The sequence below is a fragment of the Bidens hawaiensis genome, unplaced genomic scaffold, assembly GCF_021521415.1.
Source record: "Bidens hawaiensis isolate Kalapana, Puna unplaced genomic scaffold, B.hawaiensis_p1.1 tig00001032_1, whole genome shotgun sequence".
Classification (NCBI taxonomy): Eukaryota; Viridiplantae; Streptophyta; class Magnoliopsida; order Asterales; family Asteraceae; genus Bidens; species Bidens hawaiensis.
The window spans coordinates 4,458,874-4,476,673 of NW_027491060.1; the positions used below are offsets into that span (position 1 = coordinate 4,458,874).

Consider the following 17,800-nt stretch of genomic DNA (forward strand, 5'->3'; position numbering starts at 1 on the left):
TCGTTGCTTGGCTCGTTTACAAACCGAACCGAGCAGAGCGGCTCGTTTACAATCGAGCGAAAAAACGAGCTAGCAGTTTCCGAGCGAGCGACGAGCGAGTTCGAGCGACGAGCGGTTTGGACGGCCCTACCCCAAATAATGAAAAGACAAATGAAAATAGAAGGGGAAAGAAGCCCACTTGAAGAAGACTGGGCCCATGGTATTCCCACCCACACCAGAGAAAGAGAAAGGCGAGGAAGAACTGAAGAAGTAGTAAGTTGATCTTATCAGACATGAAGAAGCCCACTTGTCAATCAAGAAAAGACTAAACTAAAAGTGACAGTTTTTCATGTGATTTAAAACTTGCAAATTGCGGAGATGTAACCAAACAAGTTATGGGGAAGAAAAGGGAGTGATAGGAGTTAGGGAACTCGAGCTCACTCATTTAATTTGGAGTTACTCGAGTTAATTGAATCGGGTTAATTCAATTTATGAAATTGCGAACTTTAGTTCGAATTAAATTAGGAAAAACAGAATTAAAGATAAATTGGTTCGAATTAGTAAAAATATACACTTCTTTTTTTATATACCAAATAGAATATTTAAAAATTAAAATGAAGTCAATGTGCAGGTCGTTAAAGCATATGGTGTACAAATTATTGATGCATTTACGATGATTAAAAATTAAAATAAATGTATTATACAAGTCGTTTGTATAGCATACAAGTTATTTTGAAAATGTAAAAAAATAAAAAATAAAAACAAAAATGTAAAAGTCTTTTTTTTTATTTATTTTATTGGCCCTAAAAATTTTCAAAGGGCAAAGCCCATATTTTCTGACAACACATTGACGGACGTAACCACCTATAAGCCATGGATACCACAATGGAGGTGGTCTCACCTCAAGTTCATATGCACAAATATGATTTTAACCATTAGGATTTACTACTGGTCCTAAGTCTAGTTATGGCCTAAAAACCCAATTTGTGCTTAAATATTTACCTAGAGTTCATATTTTCTCAACCCAATTAAGCATAGTACAGCCCAAACTCGTTGAAGAACAAAAATGAGCCCAGAATCTAGATGCCCTTTAAACTAATAATAGGTTGAAATTCCGTCTCAACGCTCAACTCAGATATCGGAGATTGGTAGTTCATATAATTAATGAACTGGGTGACCTACCCGGCGTGGCGGGTAATGTTTGCATGTTTGTATGCAGGCTGCAACAGCAAGCAAACGCGAATTCGGTCTGTATCGGGTTACGTAACAGTATAGGTAGATTAATAGTAAGTAATTAAATATGTGTCTTCCTAAACAATCAGCTTTGTTGAAACATTTAATTAAATCTCCCACGGTGATTAATAAAACATGTTCGTCATGTTTCACAATACAATATTGGGTAGAAATTATAAAACACTCGACCAATTTGGAACAAGTTTTCCCTTTTTTTACGTAGAGTTTGGCATTAGGATGTTGGAAAACGAAATCATATGACGCTAGCTGATGATCCTAGCCCAAGTGATTGAGGTAAGACATTCAAAGACTTCATGCAAAAAAGGGAGGCATTGGTTTCAGGTCCCACTTGTGACAAAAAATAAGGGTGAGGTTGCAACTATGGTGGGTTTTCTTCTGATGATAGAATGGGATTATCGGGTGAGCTAGTGCGTGCAACTATACTGACTTGTCAGTGATCCAAAAAGAAGTTAAAATAAAAATCATATGAGGCTAGCAACAAGCAAAGAAGCTTTGATTTAGTGATATCAAGTAGTGGTTGACTTAAGATTTTTATATATGGGGTCATTAGTTTTTGGGCAGTTGATTATCGTTGCATATCAAAAAAAACTTATCTGGTCCAGGTCGAATTGGGTTGGATCACCTCTGCATAGCACAATTTTGGGCAGCTGCTATCGCTACATATCAAAAAAGAAAAATACTCGTTTTCAAATCCTAAATTGAATTGCAACTAGTTTTTTTCTTCTTATTTATTAGGTTTAAATAATTTTAGTTAGTCACGAGCTAAGCTTTTTTAACATCAACACGAGCTTAAAGCCTTATAAAATTAACTTTTGGGAACTGGGCTTAAACAATTGAATTATAAACATCAAAAGTAGGTATGAGCTTAATTTTTTATATTAGATTTATATTTGCGAGCGCATATCTTTTTAATTTTGTTTTTCTTAGGAGTCGATTAAAATTTCATGGAGTCCGATCGAAATTTTAACGTTATAAAAAAAATCATGGAGGGGCGGATGACCCCCATGGAAGCAATGTAGGTCCGCTGGTGCCAAGGTGTTGAGTAATATATTCATTCTCAGATGATGGGGGTTTAAGTCCTATAATAAACATAAAACAACGTAAGAGAAATAAAAGACAATTTCATAGTGTTTTTCTCATCTGCCTCGCATAATTATTGTACTTTATAAAAAAATCATTTCGGTAGTTAAAAATTCACTTTATGTTTGACCTATGACTCTCTTAAAATGACATGACAGTTATTGTTGTTTCAGTTGCTCAACTCTTGTCATCGAAGCTTGTCCTACTTTAGTAATTGATCGAGGGTTTATTATAATATTCATTTGATCATTAGTAACCAATAAATGTCGATAGTTTAATGAAAAAATAAAACATTTTTAGTGACCAAGTACAATGACTAGTGTGAGTGAAATTAAAAGTTTGTGTACTTATGTGATGCCACACATTCACGCATGGCTTGTATGTTGCAGACAGTGTGGACTGTGGATGGCATATATACAAATTTATTATCTTAGAATGTCAACATGAGCCTTACTAAAGTTGAGGCAACTAGCAATAGCATCATCGTAAATTTGATCTGTGACTAAAGTTGAGCAATACCTTAAGGGCCTGTAACATCTGTAACTTCTTCAGGTATTATTGATGTTGCTCTAGTCATGTCTAATTAAAAAAAAAAATAGCGAAGTACATTCAAATGTTACAACCCAAAACTTGGGCCAATTTTTCGTGTATGTGTTACGAGTTTGGATCAAATACAAATGAAATTGGCGTGCTTATTGTGAGAATCAAGTAGAGTAATTATATATACAAGTAGATTAATTATGTAATTATATCATAGAGTTATTATATAATTATAATTACTCTATATGATTCATTCAATTAACACGTTAACTTCGTTTGTACGTTAACTTTTCTCAACGTCGTTTGGTTAAACGTTCGCATGTAACCCAAATGTTAGTTTTACAAATGATCCCCTAGCCATATTTATTGCAAAAGACGGTTAAAAAGAGTGTTTTACCGTCTCAAGTTGAAGTATTGGCGCACAAAGATTGAATATTGAGTTGGTTACAATTATAAATCTAAGTTATGATTTTTTTTGCAGGTGTTAAGTCTATCAACAAAACTCTTAATTGTTGACAAAGATAGTAATCTTACGAATAATAGGACATTTAATGTTGTATAGTAAGATGTATTTACACATTTGTATTTGTAGCTATACAATTGTTAATTGTTAATTAATGTAGCATTATCATCATCATATAATAGGTACTCCGTATATGTTTTACTACAGTTTTTTTTTTAATTTCATAATTTTTTTATATCGAGTCCCGTGTATCACACGGGTTTATAACCTAATATATTTATATGTCCTTATGTGTATACATGTAACTTCCTTTGACTTGTGATCGCTTAATTGGTTACGCGCCAATCCAACATGATTATGCATGTGTTAGCCCAAATCATTTACCAATGGGCGGGCTTAGCCGGTGATTCACATAAAATCCAGTTAATTACCACCCAAACAAAATTAATCTAATTGAAGCCCAATTATATCTATCGGCTTAAAAGCCCAAGTAGATATAGTGAATCATACTACCTTTGATTAAGCCCAACTAGTCTTTAGCTATTTTAGCCCATTTATGTAGATCGGTGAATTTACATTAGTTATATCATTCTTACCATTTATTTAGTTTGTATAATCAATCTAGTTGGTAATGATCCCTAGTTTAAGTGGTTGAATTGATGCACTCAAATACTCATGTGAAAAAATGGGAGTTATTAGGTTCAAGTCCTACTTATGACAACAACAAAAAAAAAGATCCAGGCCGGCCATTAGTCGGTTATCTTACTAAGCTAAGAATTGGATCTCCATACAAGAAAGTCAATAGATCTTTTTTATGGCTTTTAGTGCCCCTAGCACGAGATGGTTGAACTGCATTTTAATTAAAAGGTTTGTTTCATTGCTCGTATGCTTTAGGACTCTTTATTGAATGACGAATGACTAGTGGATTCAGGGAACGAAGATGGCCCTCTACCTACACATATACTGGACTCATGATTGTCAAGAAACTTTTGCTTTATGCCAATAAAGAATGACTTCACTCAAGGTGGTAAGTGGAAATGCTAACCGAACATGTCCAGTCTTGTAACGAGGCTAAACTTACATCTTGTGGGTTTTCTCCTAGGGTGGAATAAAGATGATCGAGTGGATCAATGCCCGCCAGTAATCTAAATGACCGTTTAAAAAAAAAATCAACCTAGGTAAAATAAAGAGTTAATTACATTGTGGGGTTTTCAAAACGACCAACTCAAATTTACATATTATATCCATCACGAGACTTTTTCTAACACTTGGGTACTACTACTACTAAAAGACCAAAAGCCCTTTAATTATTATTCCAAATATGTCCCAAGATTTTGATTTAAAAGTTTGGGGGGGGGGGGGGGGGGATGAAGCGTAATAAACATAAAATAGTAGACACTTTCGTAATATTCCAAGTCCTAGGGTTTGTGTTTGGCCACTATATAAGGTTCTCTAAGCCTGCATCGACCACTCTTCTAGCATTAATCTGGCTGCAACGGCGAAACCCTAAAAGAACCAGAGCAAAACAGCAATCATGGCGTCAACCAAGGCTCTGTTGACCAAGGAAGCCGACGTGCAGATGATGTTGTCTGCTGAAGTCCACCTCGGCACCAAGAACTGTGATTTCCAGATGGAACGTTACGTCTTCAAGCGCCGCAACGACGGTATCATTTCACACATTATTCTGTTTCACACTTTTATTCTGCATTCTCTCATTTAACCTGTTAATTGAAACCTTTTGATTCAGTATTTTTTTATTAGATAATAAGTTAGCTTAGATCAGCTTTTTATTATAGGCTGTCAACTGGCAGCTTCTTTAAGACTAGATTGAATCTGTTAATTTATAAAGTACACTGTATATATATATATTAATTTAGTTGAATAATTGAAATCAGTAGGCTAGGTTCCATTATTTCTTCTTATTGGTACATGAAACTTAAACGAGTCGTATTAATGTTTGATACTTGTTAAGGGCGTAGTTTTTAACCTGTTTAGCACGATAAGATGCATTTTGCCAGTTTTGACCAAGTGTACCAATTCAGTTGTTTAAAGCTTCTGAAATTTGCATGCTAACCTTTTTTTATAGACATAAATTTGAAAATTTATTTAAAGGATGTCATATTTGTTAACAAAGAAATACTTCTAAGTTTTTATGTGGGTTAAAATGTGATTTTTTTCTTAATTTGAGTCTATTTGATTAACTTAAATGTTTTTAGTTTCTTGTAGCTGACATGTGTGTTCTTTTTTTTTTTAATTAGGAATTTACATAATTAACCTTGGAAAGACCTGGGAGAAGCTTCAGATGGCTGCCAGAGTGATTGTGGCAATTGAAAATTCTCAAGACATCATTGTTCAATCGGCCAGACCATATGGTCAAAGGGCTGTTCTAAAGTTTGCTCAGTACACTGGTGCACACGCCATTGCTGGTCGTCACACTCCTGGTACTTTCACCAATCAACTTCAGACTTCTTTCAGTGAGCCGCGTCTTCTTATCCTTACCGACCCAAGAACCGACCACCAGGTTTGTAGCGTTTTTTGGTTTTTTTTGTTGTTATGGAATAGAAGATTGAAATTATGTTGTTGATTGTTACAGCCAATCAAAGAAGCTGCACTAGGAAATATTCCCACAATTGCTTTTTGTGATACTGATTCTCCGATGAGATATGTTGATATTGGTATCCCGGCAAACAACAAGGGGAAACACAGCATTGGATGCTTGTTCTGGCTTTTAGCTAGAATGGTCTTGCAAATGCGAGGTGTGATCAACCAAGGACACAAATGGGATGTTATGGTATGCAAGTTGTTTGATTTTTGAAGGCTAAATTAATTGTTTTTAGTTAACAAATAGTTTTCTGAAGAGAGTTTGTATCTGCGTTTGCAGGTTGATCTGTTTTTCTACAGGGAACCCGAAGAAGCTAAGGAAGAGCAAGAAGATGACATCGCAGCACCAGCTGATTACACAGATTATGGTGCTGGTGCACTTGGTGACCAATGGTCTTCTCAAATTCCAGATGCTCAATGGTCCGCTGATGTGGCACCACCACCAATTGCCGGTGCCCCTGTTGCCGGTGGATGGGATGCTGCTGTAGGTAAGTTTGATCATTTTTGGGCGTGCGTTGTTTTGTTTTGGGGTCTTTATATTTTTAAATTTGTTTTGTTTCAGCTCCTGTGGCAGGTGGTGATGGATGGGAAGCGGTGGCTGCCCCTGTACCTCAAGCTGAAGGTGCTGCTGCTGCTGCTTCAACCGGATGGGATTGAATGCAATCCACCCTTTGTTGAATTTTATGTTTTAGTGTTTAAAAGCAACGACTTTGGGACTAGTTTTTATGATGATGAATATTGGAATGTTTTGAAAATTTTTGATGGTTTTGGTATGGAAGAGTTTATTTTGCTTTCAGATTTGAATATGATGGTTGAAGATTGATTTATTACAATTTGCAAATGTGTGCTATAAATTTGTATAAAAACAATCATAAAAAAGTCTAAAATTCAAAAACTGGGTTAAATCATTTTTTACAAATTATGATACTTTATTATTTAGCCGCTTTGTTTAGCAGATCTTATTACATTTATACGTTAATCTAAATGATTGTAGACTGTAGTAATAACAAGATGTATGGCAATGTTTAGCAGATCTTATAACATTTATACGTTAATCTAAATGATTGTAGGCTGTAGTAATAACAAGATGTATGGCAATACGATTAAATGATTAATGGTCTAAGGTTTCATTCCTTTGAGGATGTGATTTGGCCACTCTAAAATAACTATGTTATATTTTTGCTTAGTTCTAGAGGTGTACAAACTACAAACCGAGTATATTTAAAAACCGAAACTGGATAGGAACCGGTTTTTTCGTGCATCTCTACTTATGGTTAGAACATTTGCAACGAAATTGCCCATGAGATAACTGCCATCAGAAATGCTTTTGTACACCTAGCTGCTGAACTTTAAGGTAGTGTTCGTTTCAAGGAATTAAATGGAAAGGGATTTTAAATCCCACGAGATTCCTGTGTTTGTAACACTAAAGACCGGAATCGGAATGGAGAGAGGATCCCGTCAAATCCCACCGTCATGGGATTCTGAAATCCCACATGTTTTTAAAAGAATGTTATACACACTCTGTGGAATGTTTCAAAACACTAACTAATGTAGCCTCTCTTCACTTCGCCACCAACACCGTCGACTCAACCGGCGTCCTCCTCCGCCTTGCTCCGCCATCGTCGTTCTTGTCCACCGTTGAGTTCTTCCACCGCTAGAAAGGTTTGATTAATGTTTTTTTAACTTCTAAAAGCAAATATGATTAATTGAACAAAGATTTTAAAGATTTTTTGCTTCATTGCTAATTTGGGTTTTAAAGAATTTGCATACACTCATTTATATCTTCCCGTATACAAATTTCTTGTAATGCTTCTGGTAATAATTAATAAAAAAACAATGTAAAATGGGGGAGTGTACGGATATTCAGGAAGATCAGTAAGAACCTCAAGACACAAGCAGGGCCGGCTCTGAGAAGTCGAATTTTTTTTGGGCCGAAGGCAAAAATTTTTTTGGGCATCAATTAAAGGAAACATTTTGTTGGGTTTAAACAATTTTATATTAAGTGGTCTTACTTGGTTATGATTTGAGTTGTGCAAAAAAAGTTTTGTATAAAAAAAACTTAAAAATGTCTCAAACAAGACTAGAACCCACAACCTCTTGGTTAGAGGCCATACCTCCTTGCCACTAGACCAAGATAGTAGTTATGTAATTATGTTGAAACATTGATTATGCATATTTTTTTTTCATAAAAATAATATAATTTTTTTTATAAAAAAAAAAATTCGGGCCTATGGCCGTCGACTACCCTGCCTCACCCCTAGGCCGACCTGGACACAAGGCGGAGCTCGGCTTGGAAATCTTCTGAACCCTAAGTGCTAGGCTTTCTAGACTCGAGAGGACCCTCAAACAACCCTTTTATAACGGAAAATATAAATAAGAAAAGACTCAAATGAATTTTAGAGAGAGAAACTAGAGAGAGGTTGGAGAGAAATATATAAGAAGATTTTTTTTTTCCAAGGATGAGAAAACATACAAGGAGGAACTCTCCTTTTTTCAGCATGGGGAACATGTGAGTTGTATGGACAGACAACTTTGACAGAAAATCTGCCATATAATTGACTAGCCAAAGAAATTGTTGAGTTTTCTTTTGTGACGTCAACTTATCTGGAAATTGATGGAGCTCTTTGACGATGTGTGTGGTTGGTACTTGCCTTCAGTAATCTTCATGCCAAGAAATTCGATGGAATTTACTCCTACTTCCATTTTCTTTTATGATAGCATAATTCCATGCCGTTGGACAATGGAGTGGAACTTTTGTAGCAATTCTGCATGAGCTTCTTCAGATTCTAAGAATAGAAGGATGTCTTCAATATAGACCAAAGCATTGGGAAGAACCGAAGAATGGTCCTTATTGTGTTACAAGATTCTCTTGGATGATAAATACGGAGAATCCCAAGTAATCCAGCACCAGCACACCAGACACCCTCATATCCTACCAACTTTGTTCATGATGAATAACCCTGGTCCATCCAACTCCCCAAATCCACTTGCAAAAGAACTCAAAGCCAAGAAAGTTCCTGAAGAGATTATAGAGGTAATTGCATATCTTACTTTAAATGAACGGTCCTTATTGTGTTACAAGACGTTCCTCACGATCATTATGAAAAAACATGGTCCATTCATGAAAGGAATCATGTTCCATCTTGATCATCCATTCATGAACATTTTCCATATCAAAGACCTTTACTGCCTGTCTAAAGAAGCTTTATGTTTTTTCTGGTATCTATTTGAGTAGCCCAAAGTATGTTTTGACTCTTGGAGTGCTACGAGTTAATTAAGAATGTCTTAAAAACAATTGCTTATGATATTTTTGTGTTGATTATGTTATTTGGTGATGTTGAATTATTAAATAGCCGCTTATGATATTTGGCCTAATTAAGTGAAGGTATAAAGTATGATCTTGAGAAAGAAAGAAAACAACAATTATCACTTTCGAGATTAAAAAATTACATCTTTGTCTCAATTGGAAAAGCTTAGAGCTATTGAAGAAATCAAAAGCGATTATAATAGGGTGTCGGCCTTTTGGGATTTGGGTGAAGAAGAGAGATTGGGCGAGGTTTTGGTTGTCAAAGTAAAAGTTCGGCTATGTCACATGTTCGTATTTTGGAACTACTTTTAGTAGTGGTGTTCACAACTTGTATGTTGGAACGACTTTTATTCGTATTTTGAAAACTTCCTAATCATATGTTTGAACATTGGTTTTAGCATATTGTTTTAATCAGTAGATGCGACAATAACTTTATTTTTGGTCTAGATGTATACAATGAAAAGGGGTGATAAGTGTGTTTGGACTTAACCGAAAGAATGTTTGTTTATGGTGTTTATTATGACGTATTATTGCATGACAAACATAAAAACATATATTTTTGTTTTTTAGATTCTGTGGAACGAACACAACCCAATTGCAACTTCGTTTTTTTTTAAATTCCATGGCTACAGATGCCTTTATTTGTGGCATACGCTTCTGTGTGACTACTGCAGATAGTCTAGGGCTTGCGATTTGGACACTTCATTGCATCATTTCTTCTATAACTTCACGAAAACATTATTTGTGGCATACACTTCTGTCTGTGAGACTACTGCAGATTCTTCTCAACCAAAAACTAAAATATAAAGCCGTTTAAGTAGACTACAAAAATAAACTCTATTTGGTGGAATGCAACTCCACTTCTGTGCATTTGGATACGAAAGTGTATCCATACAAAAAATATTGTTGCTAAAGAAACAGTTAAAACCAGTGCTTACCGCAATCGACAGAGACAAAAATAAAGTGGATACAAATCGTATTTGCATGGATTGTTGGGTCGTTATTCTGTCCCAACAACCTGAAAAATCATGTTTCATAAATAACAACCATACCTAATAAAATAATTAATAAATCACTAATAATGACAAGCAAGTAGGGTTAGATGAACCTAACCTTAGGAGGCTTCTTGACCTTTGTGGTCACAGAAGTTGAAATGAAACTGACAATTTTGCTCCTTCACACCACTAATTATGTTCATGGCTCTAGACCATATTATTTAATTATAAGGGCTGGGCAGTCAACCAAAAAACTGTATAATAAAAAATATACATGTATGCATATTTACAAAGATTCACATACCTAAGGTTTTTAACACAAACTACAACAATTTGTTCTTTTCCCCCCCTTAATTCATGAACTCCATACCTTAAAAACCTCCGTTTTACCTTTTCATGATACCATTTATTTCTCCACATCCTTTGGATGGGAATGGTTTCACTATCAAATTTATTGTTCCGTTGCAAGCAAAACTGGTCAAGTGAATAAAACACCTCCATGCATCACCCACTTCACAAATCCATCCGAGTATTCACCTCCTGTCACCTCTTGCTCTTTTCCCTAAATGTATAATCGAATTCCATAAGCTATAATCCTATAAAACGCCTGTATAAATATTATGAAAATTGTAAAAAGTAAGACTCACCTTGAAATGCTGGCATGTTTCTGAATCACATGATTGAGGCCCGTTTTCGTTGACCACATTCTCAGATGATTGACCGCATACAGGAGAGGAAATGGATATGGATCTGCAACAGAGAAGGTAAGTATTTTCAACGAATTTATGACACAATTACTACATTAGTATGGAATTAAAGAATGAATATTTCCATACCTTTCATATAGTTCATCTTCACATGAATTTGCAGATGAAGAAATCAGGTCAACATCAAGAAAATTTGAACAGTTGAAAGAATCCAAACGCTTGTTGTAGAATATGCGATCACTGTTTGAATAATCTTCAGAAAGAGCATCCAAGAAAAGTCGCCTACCAGACATCACAGGCGTATACCTACATATGTTAAAATATTTAAAAAAGATCCAGGAATACACAAGAATGACTATACATCACATTATACAAATAACACCAATCATAATATAAGATCGATGGACTAAGTCTAAAATTTTGGGACCAGAGCAGACCTTGGATAAGGTGAATCACTTTCACAAGTTGAGATTTCAGGTGATGATTCAGATAAGACTTTTCTATTATCAGCTTGCTTTTCTTCAGAGTATGCATGTGCGGACTCTTCATTCTCCTGCTGATAATCAATAGCTGAGCTGGTGTCATGAAGAATGTTGCCATCTGACATTGACCTTTGAAATGGTGCCCTGTATATGCAGAAAAACATGAGGTTCATCTCAAAAGTGCCAGTTTTATTTCCATGTGTATTATTATTATTATTACTATTATTTAAAATATATAAGCAATAACCTTGTGTTTTCCTCGAGATAACTAGAACCATGACTTCCAACATTGTAGTGTTGGTCAGAGTCCAATTCCCATAATGCAGGTCTACCAAGTTGTGGCTGATAATGACCCAAGAACCTGCTCAAACAATGACCGTTGTGATCCAAATTGTAATATCATCAGACATGTTAAAAAAAACCTTAAAATATTTCTTTTACTTTATATTTTAAGAATAAACACACTTTTATGTAAATATAAATGTGCAGATCAGGGCAAGAATGTTTTAGCTTACACATTAATGGCATCCTGCTTTTCAGCATCCATGTAGGCATTACTGTAGTAACGCTGTAGAGTCCTAAAGAATTCCTGGGATTGAGTTGCTGCTTTCCATTGACCTCTCCTTTGACTAAATATCTGCATATATAAGTTTCATTATTTTGCACTCACATAAAAGCGTTTTATTTGAGTTAAAAGAATTCAAATGTTCACAGGTAATAATTCACAAATTTAATACCTTATTGTGAGCTGCAGATCCACCATACTGATGTGCCAGGGTGTCACCCATTTTCTCATAAACCCCCATTAAATCATCCGCTAGAGGGGAATCCAGCCCTATAGTTGGGGAATCTACATATCCTAAAGCGTGCAGTTGATGGCCAAGTGCAGCCCAACCATAGGCATATTGGGCAACATTTGTTCGGTCCAAACAATCTATACAATTAGTTCTAAGAACACCCGTCTGATATCTAGGAGGTTTGACTGTGAATTTCCTACTTGTATTGCTGCTAGCATGACTAAATACATTATCTGACATGTCAGCATCACTGTTCTCAGTACCATTGTTTTGCAAACAGTGATCATCACCGCTTTCGTCCCTGCATCAACGGTTAAACCAAAAACTATCAAACTCATACCCTCAAATCCAAACACCCCCTTAAAACTGTTGAATCACAAAAAAGTCTATGCCATAAAAGAAATATATCTGGAGTAACTTACATCAAAAAATTTAACTCTTGAGACTTCGAATTTGGGATGACTTGACAGAAAAAGAAGCCAGTTAGGTCCAACGCATAAGTAGCCACTTTTCCCAAAAGTGCCAGCACGTTTGTAGATCTACTGAGAAACCAAACACAGAAAAACGACATGTTTAAAAAAATTACCTAAAAAGAACCAAAAATATGTGAAAGAAATCCAAAAATGTACTTTCTAGAATATTTGTTTATATCCCAGTGAAGAAACTTCAAGCGGCTTTCCCGAGGTAAATCTTTATTAATCGACTCGATAGCATTAGCAAACTCCATACGAAGAAGAGATTCCCTTGGTTTTTTTTCCTTGGTCTGAAAAAAATGGTGACGGATATAACTAAAAGAACTTGTGGCAAAAATGGCATAAACTGTATAAATAAGAGTCATCTTTACCTTAACTAAATTCAATATGATAATTGGATTACCGTATCGCTTGTAAAGATTCTGGAAGTGAAGCCTGGTGGCTTCATAAGTATGGTCCTTTTTTGACACTAAAAGGACAAAAATTACTTAGCAAATTACATAATAAACACTAACCAAACAATCTGAAAGTTGTTAGTTCTTACAAACGATATCTGGCTTCATATTCAATCTTGAAGTTTCTTGAGACCAAAACAAAGGTATTGAACCCCGGTTTTGGACAACAGAACTTATTTTCACAGGGGAACCTTCCGGAACATCTTCAAATACTATTTGTTCTGTTTCGACATCATTGGCAACACGACCCTTTTCATTCACCCCTCTTTTCAAGTATCTACACCATACATAGAAAAAAATGGGTAACAAGAGCCATAAGAAAAATAGAACAAAATTGCAAATCAAAATGTCACTCTAATATCATGATCAAAGCACAATAATCATGTTATTAACCAGTTTGAACCTAAGAAATGCTGCATAGTCATATATATAAAACATAGAAACATACATCATATGATTGCACTGCTAAATACTGCCAGTGGATTTGGACTAACATCAGCCATTGAATTTGCAGTCGGAAGATAAAAACCAAATGAAATTAAAGATTAATGGTAATCAAACCTGGTTCCAGCGTAATGGCGAGATCGTCTAGCAATGAGAGTCAGCTTGAATTCCTTATCAGATATTAACAGTTTGACCTTACCAAAGAATAAAAAAGAAACATGATATGGTTATAAGAATAGCTTCACAATCATCAGCATGTATTTAAATCATGCTTTTGCCCATTCCCATTTCCCTCTATGTACATGCTATGAGGAACATAAAAGTACTGTTATAAAAGTATATAGAGCACACAAGCATGTTTCTATTTCAAAATTTTTGCATATGATCATATAATGCAAATACATAGTTGCATTGCTTTAAAATTCCCTCATTTTAGAGAGTCCGAATAAACGACGATCAGAGAGCATTCGCTTTTATAAACATTTATAAAAAAAGACCAACAAAATCAAGATTAGAGAATTTATTAGAAGACAAGAAATTATAGTAACTGGGTTGGCCAATACTGGCACCACAAAAAACTTGATTAATACCAAAACATTAAATAATATATACAAGACTTTGATGTAAATAATCGTCACTTTTCAGGTTCTAGAATCAAAGATACCTGCTTGAAGAATCCAAATACTAATGCTACAGTCCAGAGTCTATTCTTGAGCTGACTGTGGACTGCAGTAGTCAAAAACTCATTCCATACAAACATCGTTTCATAAACGTGTTGGCCTGATTCCTGAGCAGACAAATTCTTTTGAAGACTTTGCATGACTTGGTAGGAGTAGCTAAAAAAGAAGTCCTTTGTAAGATCCACCGAGCACAGGAGCTTCTTGTATCTAGTCAAACAGAAAACATTAAAAGCAAATTAAATGCCAAGAAATCTGACTGAATGCTTAAAGATAAATAACTAAAAATAAACACAAAACCTGATAACCTTAGAAAGTTAGAAATTAGACATGAATATATAGTCACAATAAAAAAAACTGGTTTTCCTGTGAAACCCTGATGATACCTTGCCTTACTCAAGAGTTTAAACTAACATCACAACAGCAATGGACTTCGCCCCTGTAATTCTCAGGAAGTAAACGGGCAAAAACTCTTTCTATAACATGAAAGAAACTAGAGGGGTGTAAAAGAGGAAGCACTACATATTAGCTAAGATTTATCATTACAAATACAGCAAGAGAATTAATTGTAACAGATGGTTAATTTAAGAAGGGCAAGCTGTTTATGTAAAACTATCAGAATAACAAAAGAACATCTTGCAACGATCTAAGAGAGAGAGAGACATTAAACGTGCAGAAAGCCAATATTATGAGTAAAAACAAGAAAAGTAAATGGGACACAACCAAGGTTAAAGTCAATGGTTATCATGATACAATGATTAACGAGTAATTCCCGACTTCTACTAGCTTTGCGTCGCCTAAAAAATACCAAATACAGTTTACATTTACATGCAGAATTGACGAAAGACCTGTTCTCATTCTTAGAAAAAGCCACATTATGTGCATTAGTAGAACTGGGAACTGGCAAGATCTTGCTCTGGGCAATTGCATACACCGCATGACCACAAATTACACCAATCTTCCTTCTTTTTGTGATGATCAGCATGTAATAAGGTCCCAAAAACTTTATAAACCCTAAAATGAGAAAACAGACCGGTGAGAACCTTAATCGTTTTAACACGTACTCATTCAATAAAAACATCATAATAAACCATACCGACAATGCCGTAACAGGCGGTGACAAATTTAAGCCCCCCCGTGGACTCATTTCCAACATGGATACGGTGTAGCAACTCCGAGCATTCACTTTCTGTGTACAGTGTTGAATCTTCAGTAACACTCAGCTCAGAACCTTCTGACCTATCAATCTTTAGTACCCTCCAAACCGCTCGGTTTTTACTCCGTCCAATCATGTAAAAATTCTGTTGCAAAAACCGATGTCAGAACATTTAATGAGTAGTATCCAAATTTAGTAATTCAACCATCACAAAAATAGAAAGCTGCTATAATAGATCTAAAAATTTTCTTCAAGTTTTTAACGTTCCTCACATGCATAACCACCGATTACTTAGCCATTATCAGTCTCTTAACTCAAATGCACATATATGTTAAATGATATCTCTAACCTAATTTAAATATCACAAAAATTAACTTCATGTCAACCAACACTATTAAATAACCTAGCAACAATACACAAGCCATAAGATCAGAACCACAACATAATTTCACAAATTAACAACATAAACCAAGAGATAAGTAACCGAATTATACCGAACGAGTCTCGTAGAGCCTCGATTTGTGCAAATAGGCATTCTGAAGTTTAGGCATCTCTATGATCCAATCACGTTGATCGTTCTCTGAATCCATAGTTTTCGGAGACCCGAGCTTCAAGCCCGGGCTCAATCACACAAACAGAACCGGTTCGAGATCTTCAGCCGACGAAAACCTAACCTTCACAACGTCAAAAAAAGTCATAACTAACTAACTAACTAACTAGATTCAATTATAAATATATCAATCAATTAATCAAATAGACTAAAATTGGAATCGAAGTTGAGAGTTGTATGTATGTGTGTATACCTGGAATGAATCTATGAGCTGTGATGGTTGAAATGAAGTATAGATCAGAGAACAGTTGAAGATTATTATTATGATGATCCGGTTAAGAGAGAGAGAGAAGAAAACGAGATGCCCGGCGACTGAAATGTAATATAATCCACAGAAATGATGAAATGGGAATAATAAATTTAGGTATTTTTGGTATGGTTGTTGTACATTTATTTATTTAAAAAGTAAAGTAACATAACACCTAGGCTAGGCTAGGCTACGGTGTAAATGTAATTTCTATATTCTCGCTAACATTATTTCTCGCCTAATTCTATTCTATTCTATTCTATCCCCATTTCAACAAAACAATTATTCCATTCGTTTATTCGAATCTATACCTATTATTAATCATTACATATATATCAACTTGTTGTCAAAATTTTATATATTATCTATACAAGAGTATGTATAATAATCAGAACATGACTTGTTTAACTTATTTAGTTAAATGAGTTGACATATTATAGCATTTTCAGTCTATCATTCATCCTCATTTTAATTACACTAACAAAACATCATATTTTTCTCTCCTATTTAATTAAATAATATTCTTTTTATACTTTTATTATTACATTTTTCTCTTTCTTTTAGTCACAACCAATTCAACAAATATTTAAAAATAAATAGAGGCAAACTTTGTTTCTCCAAATTTACGCTCACAATCACCCAAAATCTCACCCTATAATTTGCAAACTTCCCTCACATAATTTTGGGGGATAAGATGAGAATGCTCTTATACATTGTTAAACAAGGATTTATTTGTAATTTATGTTTTATTTTTGTTTTTTACTAATTTTAAATGGGTTTAGTTTGCTTATCTACATGACTCGAACCACATGTATAACATGATAATGAAATAGGTTACCCATGTGACGACTATTTAGAGCATTCACGCCACATTTTTTTATAACTACTTAAAATAGATGGAAATTATGGGAAAAAAATAACTTTATCCCATTTTTTATACTTTTTCTTATTTATAATTTATATGCGATTGTATATATGGGTTGAGTAGTGATTTCTTGTATATCCCAACTCACTATTCATTTCATGTGATTCTTTTGTGAAGGAGATACATGTAAAAGTTGATTAATAGTGCATTGTTTAATTGAATAAAGACAAGTATAAGGACTGGGAGGTTGAAATGTTTTTATTAGATTTAACAATATTTAAGGTTAGTTGATTTTTAGTTAAATTATATGAATACAGATAAATGTCTGGATGTGAATGCTCTTACAACCTAAAAGCTTTAGATCCAACCTTAACATGTGATGAGTTCGTATCGTATTAGGAATTACCATCTCTACACGTATCTATTACATGATTTTTTGAATTTTAGTTATATTATGTAACAAAAACTAGCAATGATATGAGGAATATAACATGTTAGGGGCTTAGTTATCTCATCAAGTCTTGCCAAAATTAGATAAACTTCCAACTGCTAAGATAAGTGTTGTATCACTTGAATTATGTCATGTTAGTTCAAATGGAAAGGGAATGAATCATGAATGTATATATTATATTATAATTACGTTTTCTTCTTTTAGATAATAATTTTCT

General features: G+C 34.6%; 2 protein-coding genes across 3 annotated transcripts; one reads left to right on the plus strand and one right to left on the minus strand.

Moving 5' to 3' along the window:
* The first annotated feature begins 4,776 nt into the window (after nucleotides 1–4,776).
* Nucleotides 4,777–6,721, plus strand: LOC143555552 (small ribosomal subunit protein uS2y-like). Its single transcript, XM_077045089.1, has 5 exons — nucleotides 4,777–4,980; nucleotides 5,575–5,837; nucleotides 5,910–6,107; nucleotides 6,198–6,405; nucleotides 6,480–6,721. The coding sequence occupies exons 1-5, from the start codon at nucleotides 4,851–4,853 to the stop codon at nucleotides 6,572–6,574; spliced, it is 894 nt and encodes a 297-aa protein (XP_076901204.1). The 5' UTR covers nucleotides 4,777–4,850; the 3' UTR covers nucleotides 6,575–6,721.
* Nucleotides 6,722–10,454: 3,733 nt separating this feature from the next.
* LOC143555564 (phosphoinositide phosphatase SAC2-like) lies at nucleotides 10,455–16,458 on the minus strand. 2 transcript variants are annotated; one of them, XM_077045100.1, is made up of 17 exons: nucleotides 16,214–16,458; nucleotides 15,905–16,084; nucleotides 15,351–15,555; nucleotides 15,103–15,268; nucleotides 14,242–14,464; nucleotides 13,695–13,771; nucleotides 13,223–13,410; nucleotides 13,050–13,147; nucleotides 12,835–12,968; nucleotides 12,628–12,744; nucleotides 12,146–12,506; nucleotides 11,924–12,045; nucleotides 11,656–11,769; nucleotides 11,364–11,552; nucleotides 11,056–11,232; nucleotides 10,867–10,969; nucleotides 10,455–10,781 (listed from the first exon to the last, which is right to left on the minus strand). In XM_077045100.1, the coding sequence occupies exons 2-17, from the start codon at nucleotides 15,998–16,000 to the stop codon at nucleotides 10,698–10,700; spliced, it is 2,454 nt and encodes an 817-aa protein (XP_076901215.1). In that variant the 5' UTR covers nucleotides 16,001–16,084; nucleotides 16,214–16,458; the 3' UTR covers nucleotides 10,455–10,697. The 2 variants fall into 2 exon arrangements, with proteins under 2 accessions (XP_076901215.1, XP_076901211.1); XM_077045096.1 differs by having other exon boundaries at nucleotides 12,628–12,747; nucleotides 16,214–16,455.
* Nucleotides 16,459–17,800: the final 1,342 nt, after the last annotated feature.